The sequence below is a fragment of the Plectropomus leopardus genome, chromosome 13, assembly GCF_008729295.1.
Source record: "Plectropomus leopardus isolate mb chromosome 13, YSFRI_Pleo_2.0, whole genome shotgun sequence".
NCBI lineage: Eukaryota > Metazoa > Chordata > Actinopteri > Perciformes > Serranidae > Plectropomus > Plectropomus leopardus.
This window is the reverse complement of record NC_056475.1, coordinates 1,763,404-1,789,588: the sequence shown is the minus strand read 5'-3', so window position 1 is coordinate 1,789,588 and position 26,185 is coordinate 1,763,404. Positions and strand designations below refer to the sequence as shown.

The 26,185-nt window shown below is 38.4% G+C and overlaps 1 protein-coding gene across 1 annotated transcript; it reads right to left on the bottom strand.

Moving 5' to 3' along the window:
• Nucleotides 1-6: 6 nt before the first annotated feature.
• LOC121952592 (flotillin-2a-like) lies at nt 7-22,843 on the bottom strand. The gene is made up of 9 exons (XM_042499363.1): nt 22,649-22,843; nt 14,845-14,926; nt 9,373-9,463; nt 3,196-3,319; nt 2,401-2,519; nt 1,688-1,801; nt 1,427-1,546; nt 1,137-1,351; nt 7-594 (listed from the first exon to the last, which is right to left on the bottom strand). The coding sequence occupies exons 1-9, from the start codon at nt 22,695-22,697 to the stop codon at nt 264-266; spliced, it is 1,245 nt and encodes a 414-aa protein (XP_042355297.1). The 5' UTR covers nt 22,698-22,843; the 3' UTR covers nt 7-263.
• Between the last annotated feature and the right edge of the window lie 3,342 nt (nt 22,844-26,185).

Here is a 26,185-nt window from a genome sequence, read left to right as displayed (position 1 = left end):
AAAAATGTCGGTGCCAAAGTCATCTGTCTTTGATGTGTTTGGACAAGTTAAATGCTTCAACAAACACCAAGCTGAGAAGTTTTAGGAGAATAACATGAGCCTGAATGTGAGTTTGAGTCGCACGTAAACCTGTCAGGCGTGTTCAGGAAACACGAGGAAATATATTCTTTGGAGGCGCAAACAACGGCGGACTGTTTCTCCTCGACAGGTTTTTATGCAGCCGATTTCTTACAGACTTCTCAGAAGGTGAGGACTAGTTTGTGCTATTTGAAAATAAAAATATGTGTGTTAAATTTGAGGCATTCATGTGTCAGATGACTTTGGTGTCGACCCTCCAATGAAGACATTTGGATAATTAAACCAAAAACCCAAACTTCCCAAATGTCGGCGTATAACTGAATGTGACAGACCATGGGCAGAGCCTCCAGGACCAAAGCCGTCTTGGCGGCCTCGCCGTACTGCTGGTAGGCTTCGGCCTTCAGCCTCATCTTCTCAGCCTCTGCCTTTCCCACCGCTTCGATAGAAGAGGCCTCCGCTTCACCGATAAAGCGGATCTTGTCGGCCTCCGCCTGCGCCGTCAGCACCGTCTTTATCCTGGGGGGTGAAGGACGTATAAGGACTGTTTATGAACGTACGAGATTAACTTACAGGTGGAAAAAAAGCAGATGGTGAAAATAGAGTTTCAGTAATTTGGATCCATATTTTAGGTGCTTATGAGGAGACGGACAGTAATGAGCGATGTTGCATCTCACTGGTTAAGGAGCTGAAATTACCGTGAGCCATAAAAACCCGAGTCAGCTGCAGAGTCTTCTGACCCGAGTGTGAATGATGATCGTTTGCACTCTCATCGCATTAAAAAGCCAAGATGTTGGCGGGTTTTTGTGAAGTGGGAATGAGGCTTCAGAAAGTGATAAACTAGCAGAAGGAAGAGTCTCTCGATCAGTAAACACCTTGAAATACGACACCAGGTTTGGAACATTATATCCAGTATTGTTTGTTGCCTTTTCAGGAATTGATGTTGAATAAACGTCAACAACTTAAAATAAGGATAGTGACACTTGTGTCGTGAAAACATGTGAAACGTAAAATGACTCGCCGTCACTGACGTGCAGAGACTCTGAGACTGTTTGACTCACTTGCGTCCCTCCGCCAGCTGCTGCATCTTGTAGGCTTCGGCCTCGGCGGGTCTCTTCACGGTGGCGACGAGCTCCTTGTCAGTGCGGTCGATCTCCTTCTCCTCGATAGTGATCTGCTTCTTCCTCTGCACCACCTCGATCTCTATCTCCTCCAGACGGATCTTCTGCTGCTCTTTGGCCGCCTGCAGCTCGTACGCCAGCTGAGCCTCGGCTTTCTGCAGAGGCAGCGGTTTTATTAACACCTCCCTCTTGTGTTTGTGACAATAAATTCAGTTTGAGCTCTTTCATACCTTCGTGTTCACTTCTTGGTTAAAGGCGGCTTTCTGCATTTCCAGCTCTCGTTTGGAGTCGGCCATTTTTGTGTCGGCTAAGAACTTGACGTCCATCATTTCTTTCTTACACTCAGCTTCCTGGAAAAGACAGAAGATGATGACACGGAGACGGATGAGGAGCCGTTTGCTGGTTTTTCTAATGTCGGAGCTATTAGCTGAGAGCTCTCAATAACCAGAGAGCGGATGTTTTTAATCGCTCTTGTTTTTATGTCCTCTTACCCTGATGCCAGCGTCTCTCTCAGCCTCGGCCACGCCGATGTCTGCATCCCTCTGAACCGCGGCTGTCTGAGTTTTGCCCAGTGAGCTCAGGTACTCCACTTTATCGTACACATCCTGCAGGAAGGCGAGTAAATACACAGTGTCAGGGCTCCTGCAGCTTAAACCGGCTAGATCTAAGACTTTTTAAGACTTTTTAAGACTTTTTAATGCCAATTGAATTGATAAATTTTAAGACTTATTTTCTCCAGTGAAAAAGTTTGATTATTGCCATCAAAAGTTGAAAAAAAACCTTTTTTGAGTGAAACACATGGAAGACAATGATTACATCATATTATAATATAAATGTCTTTTAGGTTTAACAACCAAAGAGGGAAATATCTGGTACTTGGGTCTGATTTTCTTGGCAATTTTGTGTTTTTTGTGTGAGATTCAACTGCTTTGACTCCCATCGTGACAAGTTTAAAAAGAGGAATTTATTACAGTATTAAACAAAAAATTAGATGTTACCAATTATTTTGAGATTTTATGATGCAACATCAGAAAAAAAAAATCATAAAAATCCTACTTCCCATGTCTGAGTATTTTTAAGTCTTTTGAAAGATTAATTTCAGTAATTTCACTTTTTAAGGATCCGTGGGGACCCCACGTACGGTGAGAATCTTAAATCACATTAGATGTTTAAGAGACGAATGCAGGATGAAGATGTGTCGCACCTTGATGGTGAAGCTGAGGATCTCGATGCCCATGCGGCCGACGTCAGGTGCGGCCACCTCTCGCACCAGAGTGGCAAACTTGTCTCTGTCTTGGTAAATCTGCTCAACAGTAAGGGTGCCTGTAAGGATGGAAACTGTTGTTAGTGCCTTCCCAAATTTCAATACTTTCACAAAACAGACAGAATTGCAAGTACCGAGAAATACCTCGTCATTAGGGACCAAATTTTAATACCTGAGGAGTAAATCTTGTATAATGAAATATGTCATTTCTAATATGATAAAAATGGATTTTATGAAACTGATATCAGGCTTCCCACACATTTTCATCAACACAATTTCAAAACATTTCCATGAATTTTCAAAGCCTCTAAATAATTTTTTTTCCTTTCGTTTTTCAGCAATATGTAAAATTTTAAATAATGTCAGAGTCTCCAATGATGTGTTCAACAACCATGAGAAATTCTAAAAACAGTTATTTTTTTTAGTTCCTAAATAACATGTTTTCTTCCAAAAATAAAAATAATATAATATTTTTAAAAAAGAAAATAAATCGCTGAATTTTCTCAAGAAAACATGCCTCCCGAACCCGTAGTTTTCTTTAAAAATAATTAAGGAAAAAACATTTTTTAAAAAAGGTTTTCTATAAAAAGAAATTTTAAAGAAAAAAAACCCCACACAATTTTTTTTAAATGATTGAAGAAGAAAACAGTTAAAAAAAAAAACAACAACATGCCTTCGCAGGTTTACATGGTATGTTTTCAGTGTTAGCATTGTTAATATGTAGAGGCTACTCACCGAGGATGGCGCGCAGGTGACCCTCGAGGGTCTGCAGGATGACACTCTTGATCTCCATGACTGACTTCCCCAGGAACTGCTCGCAGGCGTAACCGAGCAGCTCATTTTCTGTCATCACCTTCACCTGGTGCCAGCGTGGACAAAGATCGTCAGCCGAACACACATCCACAAACACAGGCACGCAAATACAAATACAGGGTGTGGCAGGCATGAAATCACATTGTTCTTATCACATTTACACCATCAGTAATATGTAGAAAACAAAAAAAGCACGACATTTAAAATGGGAAGCCAACACACAATTAGAATTTAAGAAAAACATTTCAAAGTCTTAAGATAATTTTAGTCATGCAGCTTTGCTATAGATTTATCTGTGTAGTGATAAACTGCTTAAATTCGTATTTATACAGAAGAAAAAGGACTTTAATCACACTAAATCAGCTGCAGGTGCTGCAGACTGAAGGCTGCATACACTCAGAGCTGATCATTACAATAGTCAACTTGCCTGAATAAACGAGAACAAAAGGTTTATGAAAATAATATCCAGGACTGACATGGAGCTAATTCTACCTGGCCAGATAATTTATAATTAAATAACAGTTCCTGTTCAAGTTTTTGAGTTTCTCCAAAATCAAAACAGTGTGCACAAAATTACAAATATAACATACCAGCTTTGCAAGAACAAAAAAACTGTCCTTATCTCACATATAAATCAACACTACACAGTGACTGTAGTCACACTGTCGATGTGCCTGGACTTTAATATTGCAGCAGCTGCATCCTCGAGTCTAATACTTCATGTCAACGCTTTACATCTGTGATCAATAGCAGAAGATGCAAAAACGTTCCTTTTTCTCCTCAGGATCAATAAAGTTTTTCTGATTCTGGGCTTTTAATAACAAGCAAAGCATGAAAACTCTTAACTTCATGATGCACAAGGACATATTCCCTGTTAAAGGTACACTGTGCAGGAATTTTCAGCTACTGTTTGTCGACAGTAATGCCAGCAGAGGCGAAAGAGAAAATGAACCCTTGGCTTTGTCTGCTTGGCATTTGGCTCGTTATATTTGCAGGTTTTTTTCTTTCTTTTTGGCGCTCTAACCGCACTTTTTGTGGCTTCCTTATGGATGGTTTAAGTGTGGAGCCTGAGACCAACTTTTCTTAAAAGCTCCCAAAATGTTAACAAAGAAAATCACAATATCTTTAGATTCACAGTAATGCAGTGCCAATCACAATTCATCGATCTAGTGTGTGTTCCTGTTACAGGTAAAATAAAACAATGAGCACAATTATTTACAGCCAAGAGAATTAAAATAGAAAAAAACATCAGTGGGATCATTCACAGTAAAATGAAACAAGGGGTAAATCAATGGCAATGACCTGAGGTGTACACGATACACACAGGGACAGTCAGTGACAGTCAGAGAGGTCACTCATACAGTCAGGAAATCATAAAGAAATGGTAAGACACAAAGTTTTCAGGTGACGTTGCACTCCACCGGAGCTGTAAGAAAAGAGTGTGAGCTGGGTCCTTAGGCGAGAGGTCTGCACATGGTTTTCTGCAACATGCACTCATACCGACACTGACGGCAACACAAAGTCACGGGAAGGTGGACGTCATTCCAAGGAAACACACGCCTTCAAAAACAGAGCAGGCTGCAGGCCGGCCACACAACCACACACAGGCCAGGTCCAACAGACAGCAGGGGGAGCCGTGCCCCGGCCCACGCAATAAAACGTGTAATCGCTTTGCACTTAGCTCCTGACCTCCTACTCCAACCCCCTCATTCCCCTCGTGACCCCACCCTTCCTCCCGCCTCCTCCGCAGCTCCTTCAAGATGCAGGACTGGAAGCACAAGCACAGGAAATGTGGCAGAAAAAGAACAGAGTCTCAACTATTCCTGAAAGTATTTCCTCAATTTGCATTGTTGTTCAGAAAGCCTTTAACCCTTTAACAGGCACGATATATGTGCAGAAATATTTTTTGGTAACATCGTGTCCTGCCTCCACATTTAGCAACTTTCAGTTTTTTTTTGTTGTTGTTTTTTTCCAGGTAAGCCATTCAGGCAGCGAACACGCAGCTCGCCCGGGCGGCTGACCTGCCCTGTTTGGGGAATTCTAGCATGAGCAAACATTGCATTAGGCAACAATAAATGTTTTGATTTGTGTAACCAAAGTTTCATTTTTTTCTCATATAAACACATTACACATTGCTAAAGTAAAATGTATATAAAAATTATATTACGTAAAATGTTATAAAAATGTATCAATTTATAAAAGAAAAACATTGCCTTGTTATGTTTTTTTTAAATTGCAACAGTTAATGTAATATAATAAAAAATTAAAAATAAAAGTAACTTAATGAAATATCTTTTAAAAAATAAATAAATAAAACTATAACACATCTAGTCACAAAATCGTTTGGTGTTAAATTACTGTGCTAAATAAAATCAAGCCACATCTTAAAGTAAAGACTATAAATTGCGTATTATACAGTATATGCCAACTGCAAGATAAAAAACACATAAAATTCAGTCTCAAAAGAAATTTGGCGTTTAATGGTACATTATGATCGAATGCAGTGTTTATGCTGAGCAGCTTCCGGTTACCGTAACTGGGCAACTCAACCGATCGTTTGCTCACTTTTTCTCCCAAAAAATCAGGATACATCGTACTTTCACATTTGTACAAAGAAAACGTTTGTGTTTATAAGTTAAGGCAAAACGTCATGAGAACTATGTTAAGAATATAAATATCACAATTAAATATTTCAATCATTTTACAGAATTGTGATAATTATTTTAAGCACTTTTTTCAGGGATTTTTGTGTTTGAACTTTCCCAGTTTTTTTGTTTGTTTTGGTATTTTTTACGTGATTTTCTTGTACTTTTAACTAGTTTCTTGCTTATTTCTGGGTCATTTCCTCTTAAGTTGCTCAGTGCCGTTGGCCTTATTTTTTAATGAAATCGAGCCAATTAGCCCAGATTTTAAAGGGTTAAAGTTGTACTTCATATTAGTGTATTCTTTTGAATCATATTTAATCCATTCATACAATGTTTACTACACTTCCAAACGAGGGGGGAGGCCAGACTGGATATTATTCTCTTATTATTTTCGTATCGTTTGCACACTTTGTAATGAGGTATCTTATCTGTAATATAATCATTACATGTGCAATAAGGGGAATAAGGACTAACTGCCAAGAATAGTTTTTGCTGGGTTTTTGGTACAACAATCTGATCACAAAAAAACGTTACAGTGCCTGTAAAAGGGTTAAAAAGATGATTTGTCAGGTTCTTAAACTCATGTACTTTTACAGCAAACTGACCTGCAGGCTGTCAAAGTAGACACAAATACTTCTGCAGAAATTCATGTGGCAAAAAGTGACTTCAAGTCCACCTAAAACTCTGCAGATTAACATTCTGCTCCGGTTTCCTGAACATTCACTCTCCTGGTGCCTCCGTCTCAGTACAAACATGTGTCACCTTAATTTAACAGGGACACACTGCTCCTGTTGCCATGGACACACATGGCTCCACAATGGCTTGGGTTTAGGTTGGACCAATCAAACGGTGGCATGATGAGCCTCTCTGTGAAGTGAGCTGTGTGAGCGTGAGGGGCTGTTGGGCTCCAAACAGTGGGCTCATTGTCAGCATGCATGTAGGAGAACACAGAGGAGAGGAGCGCTGGCATGACTGCGGTCACAAAATGCAGAACTGATGCTCTTAATGAGGCGTCAGCTTTCAAACACACAAAGACACTCGGGCATGCAGACGGAAAAAAGGGCAATGAATGTGAGCAGAATATCAATGTAGACGGAAATGCAGAAAGTTATTAAGTTCCTTAAGAGAAAATCCACCTTAAATAATACTGTTTATCACTAAAGTTGTTGCTTAAAGACTGAAACTGGATTTATAATTGAATCTTCATATTCACCCAGCGGCGGTGTCACACGCCTTTACGCCACGCAGAGTGTCATGTGCCTGAAACTCTTTCCATCGGCTCACATTTGTTAATCTTATCACTTTTCGGATAAACTAACAAACCCGTTACCTTAAAAAGTTGTTTATTAACCTAATCTTTGCCTTATAGATTACACCTCACACCTAACTCAGCTACAGGCCTTCAGTTCAAATCTGCTCAGTATATGTACCAAATATATACATGATAGAAAAACATGAATAGTATGTCCTGTATGCCCTCGTACTTAAACTTAAATAAAACTAGTGCATCCTTTGCAGCTTAGTCAGACTTCTCAACTTTATCAAACCAAAATAATTCAGGATTTTTGTTCTGCATTTTGACACAGGTGCACACAAGCTAGAACGAACAGAACAACGTAAATAGTCTCTCAACACCGGAGACAAAAGCGGCAAAAGCATCAGTTTTAAAAAACAGATCTATTATAGAAAGGCCTTGTAATAAAAGCTGATTTTTAAGGAGCGATTTAAAAGGAGGTAGTGATTTTGTTAGAGCATGGGCGGAGACGGCACACGGCTCGCCGAAGGGTGCACTGCTCCGTGCTGCACAGCCACGCCCATCCAGGCAAAATATCACGTTTTTAGGGAGTCTCGGGACGACAGTCCTTGATACTTAGAGTGCAGGTTCTGTACTTCAGCAACTTTGGTACTGACTGATTTAAATTTGACTCATGTAAAAAAAATTCTTAACATACAGTTGTCGCACTCATGACTCCAGTTCAGTCTTAGCGTTTGGTATTTGTACATAAAGTATGTGCGTGATGTTTTTACAAGTGTATATGTGAAATATTTATAATTTAATTAAGTATATAATACGCTCACAACTGACATGAGGAGGCGTCCGATGGGAACAACATAATTCTAGTAGTTTTTGAAACATAACCAGACATATAGAGCGATTGATCTTGCAGATTTCAGATCATAAACACTGGACTAAATTACGGCCCCACTCTTCAAGTGCCCTGCTAGTTTTAAGGTGGATTTTCGCTTTAACATCTCAAAGTTGTCAACCTAAAAAACAAAAAGTTCATTTTGGCACTAAACAGGATCAAACATTAAATAGCAGATACAATAAAGAAAAAAAACACTGACACTGACATTAAAATGCACATCAAATGCAACATGGACCCTATTCCTGACACACCAGGACCAGGTTCAGACTGAAGGTAACACTGCCAAGAAAATTCAAGGGGCAACAATGGACAGGTGTGCTGCTACAGTACAGGTACCAGAGAGACTGCATAATATTAATTAGGAAATCCAGTTTAAAGGCTTTTCCAGCTGAGTTGTGCCAATCTGAGGTCTTATTGAAATGAACTAGGATGCAGCGTTTTCGACTCTGTGCTGTTGTCAGTATGAAGCAGTCAGATCCTTGGTGTATTCGGCCCAGATATGAGGGTAAATCATGCAGACAACAGTTTGACCCAACACCTGTGTGAACATCTATGTGATACAGGGTTCCCACACGTTGTCATGGACAAAATTTCAAAACTATTCCGTTACTTTTCAAGGAAAATACGTTTTTTCTTGCCCCACTTCCCCAGTGCGATAAAAAAACAAGAATTTCAACAAGTAAAAATGAATAAATTGCCCTCAATCGCCCCAGTTTTTTTTTTTTTTTTTTTTTTGGAAAGTTTTTTTAAAGTAAAAATCTAAAAAAATGTTAAAAAAGAAAAAACAGCTAAAAGAACTTTTATTATCTATTATTATTAAAAATGTATTTGACATGCCTAGTCGCCATACACGTAGGGAGAGACAGAGCGCTGTGAAAAAGTAGAGAAACTTACATGATGAACAAATAAACAAAAAAATACTATAACCAAAACACTGGCACACATCGACGCATGATTGAACTAAGTTATGTCGCCAGCTAATGCTATTTAATTTGTTACACACAACACATTTCCAGGATTTTACCAAAACTTTCAATGATTTTTAATAGTTCCATGACTTATCCAAGCCTGGAAAATGTGCTTGTGAAATTCCATGACTGTTACAGGTTTTCAATGACCGTGGGAACCCTGTGTATTGTCAAAAACACAGGTTTCATCTTAACTCGAGCCCTCTGTATGAAATACCACCTCTGCTGTGATCATGGGGTGATGCCAGAGAAAAGGAGGGTGGGTGGGTGGGGGGGAGGGGGTGTGTGGGTTAGTGAAGTCTGAGCTGGCATTCCCAGAAAAGTGTGGTGATTTACCTGAGCCACCCCAGTGACAGTAATAGCTACACCCTCCGCTGTCTCTACATCCTCACACTTGGGCTGCAGGGTCATAATCTCAAGCGTTATCCTGTTGAAGAATGTGGAAAAATATAAAAAAAAAATACAAATTGACATGTTCGGAGGGAAAGCAAATGAAGGGAAGGACCAGAACACAAGGAAAAGAAGAGGACAAAGTGAAAACCATTCACCCAAGGACTCCAGATCACTAACAACGGAGCAAAATGAGACGCTCTCCAGAATTGTGGGATTTTGATTTTTGTCGCAATTATTCTTTCAAATCATTTGGATTTTTCATTCCTCAAATCCTCATTTTTAGCCTTCATTTATTGACCCCGTTGCTAAAGGTGACTCAGAGTTCAGCTTTGCCGGGAAGCCGAAGTTGGTGACAGCTGACTGTCTCCCCCTCCACTGCAGAGGAAGAAGAGCAATGAAGATGAGAAAGGCAAACACACATAGACAACGTTAGCTTGTTAGTTGAACCATTTTCCTGAGTCGTCCTTTGGTCTCGAGCACCAGCCACTGCTTTTTTGTTTTCTTTTGTTTTGTTGTTTTTTTAATGCATTACCTGAGCCACCCCTGTCACATCCAGGGGAACACCCTCCGAGGTTTCGATATTCTCGCAGCGACAGAGGATGGTCATAACCTCCAGAGACATTCTACGCAGGCAGGCAGGCAGGCGGGAATAGCAAGAGGCAAAACAGTAAGTTGGACAACAGCTGTTAGGAATGTCAGTAACCAAAGGTCAAGAGGAAGAGGGAAGAGGGAGGGGGAGAAACACACAACCTGACCTCCTGTTTCTGCCGCTTTTAACCCAGAAGGCCGGTGCTGCTGACACCGCTTACAAATCCGGGACCCTCACAGCTACAACCGCTTCTCTTGTCTACGAGAGTGTGGATTTTTTAGACGGTATCAGGTACTTTTGAACTGCGACACACTCACAGTTTGGGGAAGCAGGCTGGAGTACCGGCACAGAAGCTTAGCGATGTACTGCCCTGGACGGGGGCAGCAGCAATTTTAGCCATCCAAATAACACAAATATAATTTTAAGTGTTCGCTGTTTAGAATATTTTCACTGCTTTACCTTGCGGTCAGATAGCCGGGTCTGACGGTCCCACTATACGAGACTAACGAGACCATAAATCAACTCTCATTTATTTTTTACTGAAAGCAACTGATTCTGTGCAAAGCATGCTGGGATACCGGCAATGCAGACCAAGCTGCCAGCGCAACAAGAAGGAGTGACAATTTTTAAAATGCAAACGTAGCTCAAATCAACACAGTTGCTCAAGCTGCAGCTTCAGTGACTCTCTGAAGGGAGAGTCACTGAAAAAACCTGTGAAAAACTGCAAAAAGTTGCATTTTGCTGCCAGTTATCTCAGTCATCTGCTAGATGTGTCATGCTGTGACGTGGTGTGCGAGTCCGTGACTGCGTCAGTCATCAAACAGCGTACACACGCAGTGACAGAAATGATCATTTTACCCAACGGGTTAACTGACTAAGACAATCCTTTTCTGTGTCCTGTGAGCAGCAGCTCACCCCGAGTGAAGCTCTGCAAATCAAATCTGTCCTGCAAATCAGCTCAGATTAATTTCAACATCCTCCATAACGAGGACACTTGGCATTTCAGACGTACGACGAAATTTGACAGACTCAATTAAAACACCGGACACAGATTAATGTAACTGTTGGAGTGTTTTTTAACTTTACAAACTATAACGCGTAACAAAGCTTGTCAAGCAGTCGGAGGCACGCTGCTCTCTCTCAGTTAACACTGAAGCTCGTGGTGCGCGGTCTCTTCCTTCCTGGAGGTAAGGCCATGAAACACACAGTCTCTCTGGAGCTCCGATTATTCGCTGTTGATAATTGCCGAAGCTTTGGAGCGCGGGCAATGGTATTCGGTACAGCCTTAATCGTGCTCCCCTGCAGTATAACGGCAGAAAAAAAACCCAGACGAGAGCAAAGATAACGGCTTCAGCTGTTCAGTTCAACATTCTGACATGAAGGTAAAACAGTTCAAATATTCTTAATATAGCGTACACTTAAAATGATTTTATTTTAGGTGGAAAAAATATGTTCTGCTGCCGCCCCCGTCTGCAGCAGTGCATTGTTTAGCTTCGGTGGTGGTTCTCCTGCCTGCTTCTTCAAACTGAGGCCGTTCTGACCGTCATTAACACTGACTGTGAATAAGAATCTCACACAACTCCACTCCAAAAAATCCAAACTGTCCCTTTAAAAAAATAACGGCATAAACTGGGACAAAGAGCAAGATCCACTGATGAAAACTCGAGTGAGTGTTGACAGGACTCTCAAGCCGAGCGCCTCTCCACAGATTACATTTGTGCGGAGATTACACAAGAATGTCCTCCACAAACAATGCTCCACTTCAGTGCGGCTGGTTTGTTTATGTGAGATTATGTTTCAGAGCTGATAAAAACAGCTGTTCTCCTACAATAAATACTGATTCGCTGCTGTCAAAGACATGGGAGGCTGACTGCAGTGACGCTCGGAGGAGGAGACTCCACCTCCCACATCTTTGGTATTGGATCAATGAGTCACAGGCCCGGACATTAACATGATTACTGCATCAGGAGCGGGAAGCCTCGCTGCCTCCCCTCCGCTTTTATACCGCTGTCCGTATGCACACGGGGCTTTTATCTCAAGTGGCCACTACCATCTCTCTCTCTCTCCTGTTTGTATCGTCCAAGAGAGCATCGGAAATGTTGACCAAACTGCACGCGTGACCAAAACGCAGCATAAAAAAAAAGGCGAGAAAGGATTCCTGGGACAGCCTGTCTCTAAATTGGGGATGTATAAATCCAGCCATGCATCATTTTATTGTCTACCGTTAACGTTTCCTAGCAACTAAAAGATAGAGAGCAGCACTTAATGGGGTAAAAGGGACCTGGAGGAGACACTGAGGGCTCAGACAGGGCGAGATCAACACCGGACAAAGCAAAGCAGGTTAGCAAAGAAGAAACAAACAGACATGCAAACCCCAAAATAACACATCAATTAAAAACCTCCAGAGACGAGGAAAATTATCACGCTTCAGCTCATGTTCTTAGGATTATTACTATTTTACAGATGGTACAGCTAGATTGTTTTTGTTTTCATGCAGCGTAAAAGGATTTTTTTTTACTTTTTATAGCCGTGCCCTTAAGAACCAACTGTATCTTTTGAAGCTTTTACGTGAGAAGTAAATCCACTTTAATTTTGGGCAATTCTGTGATCACTCAAGCACTGAAAAAGTCCTGGAAGCTGGCCTCATGACAACCTACGCTCTGTACACATTTTAACTGACAAACAAAAGCTGCTTCACGAACGTGAAAACAGCACCAGTGCCACAACTCTGCATATACGGGCACATTTTGGTAGCTTTGAGCTTTACAGGGTTAAATGTCAAACACACAGTTTGTGAGTGTTTCAGCTGCAGGGTTTGTTTTCTGGTTTTAAGCTCTGGAGGAGAAACTAAAGATAAATTCCACTTGTTTATTTATTATGAAAATGAATATGACTTCTTGCTTCAGTGTGGGAGTCTAACACACTACAAGCTGAACAGTTTTTTTGTGCGGTTTTGTAAATATTATGCTTTGTAACTTTGCCTGACCTCGCCATTATGTACCATCTGTTTATCTTTCCAGCATTCGTTGGAGCTGCATGTGAAAGCAGCGGCAGGGGTGAGCGCTTGTGTTTACACATGTGGTAAATATTAGTTTTTAATACTGATGCCCCAATTTACCATTTTTAACTTATTTACTCTTTACTGAGCTGTACAATAACAACAGTGACATTAAGAAAGTCGCAAAGTCATAATTAAAAAAATACTTTTTCAGGGTATCTGCAGAGATAAACCTAATGATTAATATTCTTACTACATACCCATAAAAATGACTCTTTTTAAAATTAAAAAAAAAAAATTATTCTTATATATTCAAGTACAAATAAGGCAATGTTTATAAACTCTCTCACTGTCAACCAATCCTATGACAGTAATTAAATAGAGAATTTGTTCAGAACTATTTTGAGCTGTGGATTAACACATTCAGTGCCCTGGGGGAGTATGTATACCATCGGAAAAATGTATACGCAATCAACTGGAAATAAACTACAGTGTCCACGTTCACCGCTATGAAGGAACACAGTGCAGGAGTGTGGCTGATCGTTTTTAACGTGCTCAATAAACGACATACTAGATTTTGTGACATCTTGTTCCAGTGAATGAAAGCTCTGGCCAGATGACGGCATTAGAAGAAAGGGTCACAAAACATTAGGAAATATCCACTGGGGGTCTTAAATTGTTAAATTCAATGTCAGTTTGACCAGTTGTTGTTCATATATCTCCCTCTAGACCAGGGGTCCGCAACCTCTACAATCAAAAGAGACATTTTTGACCAAAAATAATTTTAACAACCTGTCTGAGGCCGCAAAACATATTTGAGCCTTAGAGTTAACGGAACAGAGCCTGTTAAGTCTTAATAAGTTTATCAACATGATTTGTGTAAATAAGTATTTATTAATGTGTTTTACAACAATGTGGCTACTCTGCAGTTAGCTATTCATGATTATTTGGCACTTTAACTTTCTAGAATTAAAGTTAAAGCAAACAAATCTTTTTACACACCGTTGAATTCTCAATTTTCCTCCGAGACTTTTGGATCTGTAGGACATAACTAGCCTAGCAAGGGAAACTCGAGACAAGCCTCCGTCATCGAGGTTTTGTTAAAATTTAGAAGAAAAAGGTATCAGGCCATAGATGTATGACACAAATTTTAGTTATGTTTAATTTAATCATTCAGTGGGTTTTCTATAAGTGGAAAATGTAAGCATTTATTTAGACCTAGAACCGAAAAAAAGAAGTAAATTAAAATGTGAAAAAAAAATTCATGTCCATGGTTTCTTTTTTGTGTGTGTCAAAGCCGCTGGAAGCCACTAGAGAGGGGCTAAAGAGCCCCATGTGGCTCCAGAGCCACAGGTTGCCCCCCCTGCTCTAGACCAACTGGATGCAGAGAGACTAATAACCTTACAGCCCCCAATAACTGACCCTCCATTCATGAGTGGACACTCGAGGTCATCGCATCAATGACTACACGTGTATACGAACATTTTCTTTTCTTTGTTTTGAGCGAGTACTGGCAGTCTGTTTATTTATTGCCTTTTTGTGATTATTTTATTGTAAAATTGTATAAATACAATTTGGCAACTGATTATCTGAAACTAATTAGATGTTATGCATATATCAATATCGGCACTCTGCCAAAACGAGTGAAGAGATCAGCCTTTGCCAAAGATACAAACTTGTGCATCCCTACTGTGACCCTGCGGTGTGAACCTGCAGATACCCCGCGCTAAAAAGCTTACAGTGAGCACTGTGCCATCTAAGACTGAACAGCTTTAAAAAGACATTTAGGTGTTTTGTTTGTTTTGAAGCAGGAGCGGTGAGGACTTACCTCTGGATGTCAGAGATGAGCCACCAGGCCCAGGCCCAGCCGCCCACAACATACGTCTTCTGATCTGAGCCACAGCAGCCACCTGTGAGACAACACAGACGTCACATGGTTACGATCAACACAGAGAAAAAACATAAAGCGACCTGGCCAAATGCAACAGAAATTTGATTTAGATTGTTAGGGCCTTTAAAAAGCGTCAACAACAGATATTTTGAACTCGTAACGATAAATCTGCAGAGAATCTTTGCCTGAATCTGCAGCTTCCCCTCGGCTTTTCAAAGCTTTATAGCAAGTCCCTCTTAATGCACTTTTAGTGCCATTTTCAGTCGCACAAGTCAGTGATGTTCTCACCTAATTGACAGAATAAATGTTGGCTTTGTTTGCTTCTGCAAACCCCGGATATGTAACCTTTGTTTGTTTCATGTTTAGCACATGAAACTTTATGTTTCTTTACAGTTCAACAACAATACAAAAACACTTGGTTACAGTTAGGAACACTTCAAGTTTTTGTCTTAAAATATCTTTTTTATACCTCTTTTAAAACTCTGATCTTGTTTTATTTTTACATGCAGGTTTTATTGTCTTTTTGTCTTCTATGTGTGTTGATGTGAAGCACTTGGTGCATGTAACGGCATGCTGGAAATGCTGCTAATATCTCACAAAAACACAACCAATTTTGTGGTTTGTTAGTCTGGAGCAGAGGTCTGCATCACACTTTCGGTGGCACAACTGCCACTAAACATGCTAAAGACGTGTCACTAAAAACGGTCTTGTTGTTTGGTGGTCTCCAACAGGTCTGCAGCTTGGCAGCTGTCCTGCCTAGATATCACACCTCTCACCTTCCCCTTCAGCTTCAGATAACAAAGTCAGCTCATAGAGGTAATCAGAGCTACGTTGCTCTGGAAAAATATGGCCTGAAACGTACAAATGTGATGTCTCTGTGATTTGTTCAAACGAACAATGCAAACATTTTCTTCTGTTTACTTGTTTAACATCTCTCACTGCACAATACCTGCTCAGCACCAAACTGCAGAAAGACAGTGAGACTGACTGCTGAACACGGGAACATTTAGCAGCCAAAAAAACATGACGCTAAATGAAAGATAATGTTGTTCTGTAATTATTAGATATATAAACTTGTAACTGTTTGCTAACAAAGGTGATAATATGTCAACGCTGTGTTTACAACTTGTTTATGCTTCCAGCTAATGTCAGAAAAAAATCAGTTACTTAATATCATCAACAGGAGAAAAAAACTCATCTTAAATGTAAAATCTCGTGCATGATTATAATAATAATCTGTGCACAGTTAATTTAACACATTATGTGTGCATCTACACACATTATGTGTGCATCTACACAAATCACTCGAATTTATACACTTCTTTGGAAGAAATAAACTTAAAATAATACATAAAATAAACAAATCTGTATGTAACTGTAGCAACTGATCCGGCTTTAAACCCAAAGTAGCACAGAGGCGTTACTGAGAAAGATCTATCAAACAGTGACACAGTTTTCACATTCTGTAAGTGTCTTTCTTTGCAGGATCATGTGCTATTGAGAACGTCATAAAAGCACTCCATTTTCCAACCACAGCGCCCACAATGTTTGCTGCTGATACACCAGGAGCATGCACCTCATCTCTGCTTTCTGGAGCCACTTTCGCTCTTTGGTTTGATGTTACACTGGCACTCAAATACTGGTACTTTATCTGTTTATGTTTATTTTATTTAGGACAATGTACATTAATTAATATGAGCACACGAGTCCATCATGTAAAGCTGCCAGATTTAGCCAATTCTTATCTGCAAGCCATGATGGTTTTAAACCACTGAGTAAAAACAGCAAGATCAGGCAACATGTAAAACACCTGTTAAAATGCTCTTAACAGACTGTAAATGCTTCACGGCAGCATGTGCTTTATTTGATTGTGGTGATACATGCGATTTAATTATAGATTTATAATATTAACTAGAAAGCAGACCCCAAGATGGTGCCTTTTCAGTATGATGGAATTGGTCGCCTGACATGTACACCAAAAAAAAAAGCGTCTAGCTTCCTGATTAACTTCTGCGATATGTGGCGCAGGAGTTCCTGCTCAACTCACAGACTCTTAATTAATTAGACAGATTTTTAAATCTCTTTTATCAACCTGAGAAAAGTTTTCCAAACATAAAACCTTTGTGGATCAAAAATTCGTAATAAGAAGAGTCAGTAGTTTGCAGTTTGAGGTGTCCCTTCAACAGCTGTACAGGTGTCTCTTGTATGATAGTGGTCTATGAGGAAAAAAACAGGTTTTATTTGCTAAAATACCAAGAGTCACCACTAGAAAAAAGGCTGCCTGCCTGGATTTCATGGAAACTAATTATTTATCTAACACACAAGACAATAAACTGACCTGATGATGCTTCGAAGAGGAAATTGTTCCACTTTGAAGTGGAACAAAGCCTCATTCCCACTGCACAAAAAACCTGCAAACACCTGCTAACATCTGGCTTTTTAATGCATTGAGCTTGTGTATGATCAGCATTTTTACACCTCGGTCAAATGACTAAATGAAGCAGAGACGGGTTTTCATCGCCTCCTGCTCTGATCGGCATTGATGGAAACACAACTCCCAGGTGAACGTGTTATTTCAGGTCCTTAACTGGTGGTGACATGCACTGACAATATACCATATAATTAACACAATACTGGTTAATCAAGCAAGATCACTTTGCATTTACTTTCATTTACCTCATGATGGCAGGACGATCATACAGATTAATGGTTATCTTACAGCAGGCGTTACCTGCAACGCAACAAACATGGCAAAGAAAGTCTACAGCGAGAGATGCCACTTTGAGGAGTGAGGAAAAGTTGAATATTTTTCACTAAAGAATAAAATACTTGTGTTTGTGTCTTTGTATTTGATTTTTTTTTTAGAAATAACCCGTATGATGCAAGAAGCAGCTGGTCCACAGGTGTGTTACACGATCTAATCTGGCCCTCATTTAAAGAGTTTGGACACTCTGTTCTATAGCTATTACAATCAACATTTACTTCATAATGATAAATCAAAGCAAAAAATCTTCTCTAATTGCACTTTAAGCAAATTCACACCTGAATCGAACCCTTCTTTCTACACAATACACGACAAACACTTCTAACTATCCTGCAGAGACATTAGCTACACGCAGACCATCACAGAAACGTCTATTTTCATGTGCCAAAAAAACCCACAGCCCTGCAGAAATGACAGTTTCAGCGTGAATGTGAGATCTTTCCAGATGTAAGTCAGCAGTCACCGGCCTCAGTCTGACAATTTAATCTGGACTGTTTGGTGTGACATTCCCAGCTGTCACACGTTAACGGACAGACAGAGGAGGGGGAGGGGCTGCACTTTCTTTACTGACACATCCTCCACCATCAAGCAGCCCAACTCACTGACCCACATCTCAAACACACACACACACACACACACACACACACACACACACACACACAGACAATGTGTTCTCACATTTCCATCAACAGGGGTACTACTACACTGCACTGTACTACTGCTCTTTTCAGGGTCGTATTGTGAAAATGTTCGGAGAAATCTCCCTCCAGCACAGTGGCTTCTGGCATTTCCCAGTTTAAAAATTTCCTGGTGTGACTGAACAATATCCCACAGGAAGCAGAAGCTTTATAGCGTCCAGGCCAGGAAACTGGCACTTGGAAAGTTGAGCAATACTCTGATGAGTTCATCGTAACGACCTATTGAGCTCAGCTGGTCATGTGAGTGAATGTTGTCATATTTCCTTCTGTCTTTTTATCTAAAAAATCACATGCAGTGATAGCAATTAACAGTACTGACTTCTTTTAAAGTAATCTTTAGAAACGAAAGCAAACTGACTTGATATCTTTCAAAAACATGCAAAGAAGTTATAAGAAAATGACTTGAAATTTAGTACAAAAAAAAGACAAAAAGGGTAAATAAAAAATAAAAAATACATTTTTGAAAATATATAAATATGTAGAAAAAAATAAGACTTATATAAATTAATAATTACATCTACTGCTACTACTACTACTATTAATAATAATAATTATGAATAAATAAATAAATAATAACAGTTTATGGACATTTTGCCTATTTTTTTATCATCAACTTGTTATAATGTCTCTCAGAGGGTTAACACTTTAAAGCCTGAGCAAATTGGCATTATTTTTTTTTAAAGAGATGTTACAAAGAAGTAAAAACAATCTACAAGACAAGTACCTGAAATTTAGAAAAAAAAGATGAGAAAAAGAAAGACGGGAGAAAGAAATCAAAAAGGTAAAAAAAAAAAAAAATAAAAAAAAAGTTTTAAAAAGAAGGTTTATGGACATTTTTTCCTATATTATTATTATTATTATTATTATTGTTGTTGTTATCATTATTATTATTAATAACTTCTAATAAATTCTCTCTTAAACCTAATTTTCAGGTCTTTTTCTTGCCATCTTTTCCTAATTTATTGTGATTTGCGTGACACCTTTTGCCAAATTGCCTCATTCCACATCTTTCCAAAAGAGGATTAAACAACTCTTACTTTCATTTTTTAAATTCTTGAAACTTTGAACCTGTGGCTGACCACGAGCAGAACCACAAAAATATGTTTTTGGACATGCTCTTTTAAAACATAATCTAATTCACTCAGATTAGAAGTGCTGTTTTAATGAAGGAATGTGGGCGGGACGAGCTTTTACTACTAAAACCCACCTGACTCGTGCCAAAATACCATCACCAGCTAAAGAAGTAACACGCTGAGGACCTATAGAAAGGCTGGGAGCAGCGGCCTTTAGCCTGACCACCGGCATATCTGAGATTCCTGACTGCATTGGCTCCACAGAGGAGGGGGAGAGGCTCAGTGTGAATGAATGACAACTTACACAAGCTCAAAAAATCCTGTCATCAGCTTTAGTGCCTTTGATGCAGTTTTGTTCCTAAAAAGTCAAGAATGCCTTTACTCACATCATGTAGAAAACATAATGTTGCATCATGTTTTGCCTTTGGCCTAAAAAGGAAATTATTTTGGCTCTGAATCTCGTAAAATATAAAAACAAGAGTCCTTTCCTTTTTACATTTGTGGAATTAATCTTGAAATCAGGACGTCTTTCTCACGCCCACTCACCTCTGCTCCTAATTCCTCTGTGCGATTACTGACACGCTCAGAAAGTTTGTTCACAATGGAAAAACACAAAAATGTTTCTCTTCTGTCGTTCATCACAAGCGGATTAGACAGGAAAACTGCCCAAACAGATTTAGTTGCAGAAGCCTGCTGGAAATACTTGATGCACTACGTGCTGCCAAACCACATTCATAAACTGAGGGGAGATTTTCAAAGAGGCAGAGATCAGTAATTCCTAAAAAAAAACTGTCTGAGGTCCACCAGGGAACCATATCAGATTAATGGAGAGCGCAGAAACATGACAAATACTTTTGATTTGATCTAACATAAAAATCAGGGTGTCTACAGGTATCATTAATGCTTTTTAAGACCTTTTCTGGATCATTTTTAACCAAATTAAAGACTGTTTTTTGTTTTATCTAAAAAAAAAAAAAAGAATAGCAAATAAAATTTAGAATATATGATGATGTAGGATTATGGTTATTTTTATTTATTATTTTTTTGTCACTTATGAGGGGGAAAGAGCTGCTGCAAAACAGGTACAGCATTTTTTAAAAAGTAAGCATGGAGGAGGGGCTTGTGTTTTAATTTTGGCTTTAGTGAGGAACATACAACTTGGGAGTATTTTTTATTTATTTTAAATAACAAAGTCACACCCCAGCCACCCCCCTCCTCTGATATATTATATACAGTCCCTAAACACTGGTACAGAAGCTAAGCGATGTCCTGCTGTGAACAGAGCGGCAGCAAAACATATTTTAACCACCTAAAAAATCATTATCAGTTTAAGCGTTCACTATATTTTAAACTTGTCTCCTCTTTATCTTCCACAACAGCTGATGGAGGCAGCGGTAGAGCAGCAGCTCCGCCGCTCAACAGAGTAAAAGGACGGCTTCAAATCCCCGTCATTAAGGGCTGTCTGACAGTCAAGTAAAGCAGTGAAAATATTATAAATTACACTCAAACTGATGTTGATCATCATCATAATTTTATGGTGGCTTATTCTTATCAATGAAGGCACAGTTTGCTCAGCACCGCTTGATTACATGTACGTGATGCAGCAGTTTTCTAACTCAAAGTTATTGTAAATAAACAGCTGTGATTGTGATTGGGTCTATACCATAGACTGTAAATAATATAGATTTATTGCAACTAACTGATAGAGGACATATCTCCACCAGTCGTAGAGGAGTCAGACGTACATCAATAAATCGATTTCTTCCCTGATGCTTGTATACTGGGACAAGGACAGTAGTCCAAATAAATGTCCTAACTGAGATATAACTGCAGCTCGACTAAATGTGCATGTAAACAACACATCGCCTATCCGGTTGTTTTGAAACATCGTTAACAGAAATTACAAAAAGATGGCAGAAAGAGGATCACTGGTCGAGAGGAAAGGAAACGCAAATTTTGAGGTGTGGAAACACTAGGGTTTTGACCACAATCATGTGAAAGATTGTTACATGGCTGCTGGTGAACTGTAAAGCTTTCATTGTTTTTCAGTTTGATTGTATTTATAGTTAAACTTGTCCACTGTTAAAATAAACACCAGAGTTAATATCCAATAAATGCATGATGTTCGTTAAATAATTATGATTACTATTTTTGCTATAATTGAGCAAACCTACGGTTATATGCCTCTAAATCTCCCTAAATTTTATACACTGCTCCTATAATGACTTTAATATATAATGTTGAATTTCAGACATTTAAGGACCTGCAGACGTCCAGTTATAGCATGACTCGCAGTCATTTTGGCTCTCTGCTCTTCATTTGCTTTAACATTACAGAGAATTTCGAATAAAAAGGAAATTCAACGGCAATCTTTGACACAAAAAGGGGGGACCTGGCCTCTCAGTTTTTATATTGGAAGAGCCTTGAGATTAAGAAATCTTGTGTATCCTGTTTCAAGTCTGAGAAACACCATGTGATGGGTGTGTGGGGCTTGTACCAGCTGTAATTTAATTAATTCAGCTGTATCCCCTCTGCCGCAGAGAGCCACCATGTCCTACATACACAGAACAGAACAAACAGACACGAAATAAACTCATTCACTCTGCTTCTCCACATATGGACATACGACGGCTGCTTTATCATAACTAAATACAAATGTGGGAGCAGTTTCACGAGCAAAACGTTGAGACCAAAACAAGAACAGATGCGGAACCACAACCCAATTTAATCCAAACCACTAAAAGGGAGAGACAAAACGTGAACACACATTGATTCAGTCAGAAAAAGGACAGGAAACAGGTGGAGAGATTGGTGTTATTAAACAATATAACAGAGATATTTCCGAGTATAAACGCATAAACGTTTGTGGGATTAAAGCCGAATATCACGTCTCGTCTCTCAGTGTCCATTTACACCCAAAAAGTGACAGACATTACCAAATATTATAACATTTACTATTTAAAATGAAAACCGCCGTTTTTTTCAAATAGGGTTTGGCGTGAACCTGTGACTTGCTAAAGTCACGTTTCCCCAAATTACATGTACTGTTAGCTTGTGTACTGCTATTCAATATTTAAGTGAAATAAACGTCGAATAAAGGTTCGACGAGTGGTTTAGTAAATTGTTTAAAGGTTTTTTCAATAAGCATTTCATCGAGCCAGGAGGGAGCTAGCAACTACACATCGACCGAAAAACGTTAACGTTACCTGAAACCACCAGGGCCTCGTTTGGTCCAACGGTGTGGCAGTTCCCCATTTTACCGACAGAAAAACACACGTATCCAAACCTAGTCGACGCCGACGAAACCAATTTCACTTATAAACGCCGATTTTCCGCCGTTTTTTTCCACCAATTCTCAGTGATCGATGATTTCTGTCGGAGGCGAGCAGCGAGACTCAAAGCGACCGTTACACGAGGCAGTGCTTCCGCCTACGGCTTTCACAATAAAGCTTTTGTTTTTGTGTTTTCTTTTCTTTTCTTTTCTTTTCTTTTCTTTTCTTTTCTTTTCTTTTCTTTTCTTTTGTCTGTCTGTGTGGTGAAAACTAATTTCAGTTTTAGTCTTGTTTATTTGTTTATTTCGAACAACAAAAAAGAAAGAAACAAAATAATTTTAAAAAACAACATAGTTGCAATAGAAATAAAAAGTAAACGCACTTTACAAATATGTCGGTCAAAGTCTTGATAAGAAATATGTAGAGTATTCATTTGGTAACTGCACACCAATTTGCAGATAAGATAAGATAAACTTTATTGATCCTACCATGGAAAAGGGTAGCCTGCTTGTTACAGCAGCTCAAGAGTCAAAAAAGTGATAGAATAATAAATAAGCATAAAATAAGTAAAAACAGGACAAATATACAAATAAAATAACATTTATAGACCATAAATGTACATTTTTCTCGAGACAAGTTCATGGTGGATAACTGTAAAGAGTTACTGCACACATCATTGTATTACTGCAATACACAAATGATAAAAATAAATATAATTGTACAAGATACAAGCAGGAAATTTCACACACACACACACACACACACACACACACAAAACATATCAAGAAACACTGTAGATTTGTAAAAAAAAAAAAAATTAAATAAAAAAAAAAAACACTGTACAATTAATTTCATGCAAGAATATTTGTCATATATTATTTTGTAACTTTATTTTCTGATATTTGTAAATCTGGAAGATGGCATATGGTATGTAATCCCATAGAGGATGGAAACACACACACACACACACACACACACACACACACATATATATATATATATATATATATATATATATATATATATATATAGTATTATGTAAGGAATGGCGATATGCTTTGTTTTGTTTTGTTTGTGTGCTGATATTTGTATGTTGTTGCTGTTTTTTTTTTTTGTTGTTTTTCTTTAAATGTCGTTTGACTAATCTAAAAACTAAAATAAAAACTAATTACAAAAAAGAATAATTGCACTATATAAACAAGAGCAATATGCATAATTAGATATAAAATATTTTATATATAATCATATAATGATTAATATAATAAATGTAAGTACATTTGTTTAAAATAATGAGAAATGAAAATATGTGGTTTTGAGGTTTGTTTTGAATTATTATGCTAATATTTGAGGACTGAGCTGAGTAAGTGAGAAAAGCTGGTCGTGTTATTGATTTTATTTTGTAGGTCCCCGCGCCTCAGTTCCGTTGTTTTTTGGGATCTCTTGACTCAGCTGATCGGACAGCCCTCCCCTCTGCTCTGCCCCCCCCACCGCAGAGAGATACGATACCATAATAATCAAAAAAAGGCGTGGCCGGTTGAATTTCCTCTCACGAAAGTCACCTAAACAGGACTCTCTGTAATTTTCCTCACACAGAAAAGTCTGTTTGCGGATGGCAGTCATGTGTTTGGTGACCTCATCACGTGATGTTTGGGTGTTTTGGTGGTCACAGATTTCCGTGACAGCGACAGTTTTAATATCTGTGAATTGCATAATGCAGATTGAAGATTTTTGGTACTTTAACCCTTTTAAACCTGAATAAATTTGCTCAATTACAAAAACACGAAGAGAAAGCAATGAGCAGCTTTACGAAATAAATAAATGAATAAAATGGCCCAAAAATTAGAAAGAAATTAGTTTTAAAAAAATAAAAGTTAGGAGAAAATGGCCCAAAAAAATTAAACAATAATAAATAATAATAATAATAATAATAAAATAATAAAAACAGGGCAGGAGCAGACCTGCACCACAGCCCAAACTGGCCCTCTGCAACCAGCATGGAAATAGCCGGCGACCACAGCTGCATTCACAAACAGCCTGCAGGTTACAGCCCTCATCCCTCATAAGGTCAGCAGCTTCAGGTAAACACCTTTTCTTGTGCTGCATTCAGACGAATTTCACGAGCCATTTGACCCTCTGAAACATGAGCAAATCGGTCTGATTTCTTTTGATAACACGGTGATAAAAGGCATTGACAAACTTGTCAAGAAATGTCCCGAAAATTTTTTAAAAATTGTTATATGTGATAATTAAATTACCAAAAAATTTGTTTTTTAAAAAAGAGGTGAGGATTATAAGATTTTTTTAAACGTTTTTTTTTTTTTTTTTATTTACAGGTATTTTTAATATTTAATCCATATATATTATATTTTAATATTATTTCTAATTTGTAAAAAAAAAAAAAATCAAATTTTTGGGCCATGTCATGTTTGGTTGCTTGTTTCCTTCTCTCCACATTTTTAAAAGAAATCAAACCACTTTGTTTCAAAGGGTTAAGGGTGGTGGTCACATTAAAATTGAGGACACTTGCTCAAAAGGTAACTAAGCCATGGACTGTATCCGGCTTCAGCTTCTCTTGATAATCACACTTTTAAAGAGCCACTCATATCTGTGCTTATTATTAAGGTTACAGCGGGGGTCACGGGGTTTGTTTTAATAGAGATGACCCACTTTGAAATCCATGTGACACCACATGTTGCTCCAAACACTCACTCACTCTGTAAATGAATTTTTAAACATATAATTACTAAATTAAGAAATAGTTCTTGGAAATTTTTTCTAGCTTGGGTATTGGGTAGTTTATTATCATTTTTTTTTTTTTAAATTTTTCAGAAATTAGTTAAAAGTACAAAAATACCTGAAAATGAGTAAACTCAGAAACAGTTACAAACAGGGGAAAGTAAAAAAAAAAAAATCAGCCAGAAAATTACCTAAAAAACTAGCTCTTAAAATGATAATATAATAATTCTGTAAAATAGTTTTGAATATATAAATAAATATATAATTATAATTATGAATATAGTTCTATGGACATTTTCCAAAGCTTTTGCATATTGTTTTTTTTTTTTCTTTTGTCAAAAGGCAATAAGTAACCTAAGAATAAATGACTCATGACTAGATGCCAAATCCCCCTAAATCTCACACACTGGACCTTTTATGTGAATACATGTTAAAGTGGATAAACGTCCATGAAATGTTGGATGCATATTTGAACATCCTTAGACATGCCAAAAAAAATTTAAATGTTATGTCTCTTCGTTTGTACAAAACTGAGAGAAAACATCAACTTTAACCCTCGTGCATGTTTTTTAACACCACAAATATGAAGCGTTTATGACACATATTAACTAACTTTTCCTTCTCGGTGAGCCTCAGAGCAGCTTTCTACCAAGCTAATCATTAAGGATAATAAAGAGGAAGGTGATATCCCCCAGGGTCGTCTTTTCGTAGAGTTTGGGCCCAGACGAGCGACTG

Excerpts from the sequence above, each read along its gene's own strand:
- LOC121952592 (XM_042499363.1), bottom strand. The coding sequence starts at position 22,697 with ATGGGGAACTGCCACACCGTTGGACCAAACGAGGCCCTGGTGGTTTCA. Across the intron at positions 14,927-22,648 it reads CGAGGCCCTGGTGGTTTCAG|GTGGCTGCTGTGGCTCAGAT; the intron begins GTAACGTTAACG and ends GTTGTCTCACAG. Across the intron at positions 1,352-1,426 it reads ACCAAGAAGTGAACACGAAG|AAAGCCGAGGCTCAGCTGGC; the intron begins GTATGAAAGAGC and ends CTGCCTCTGCAG.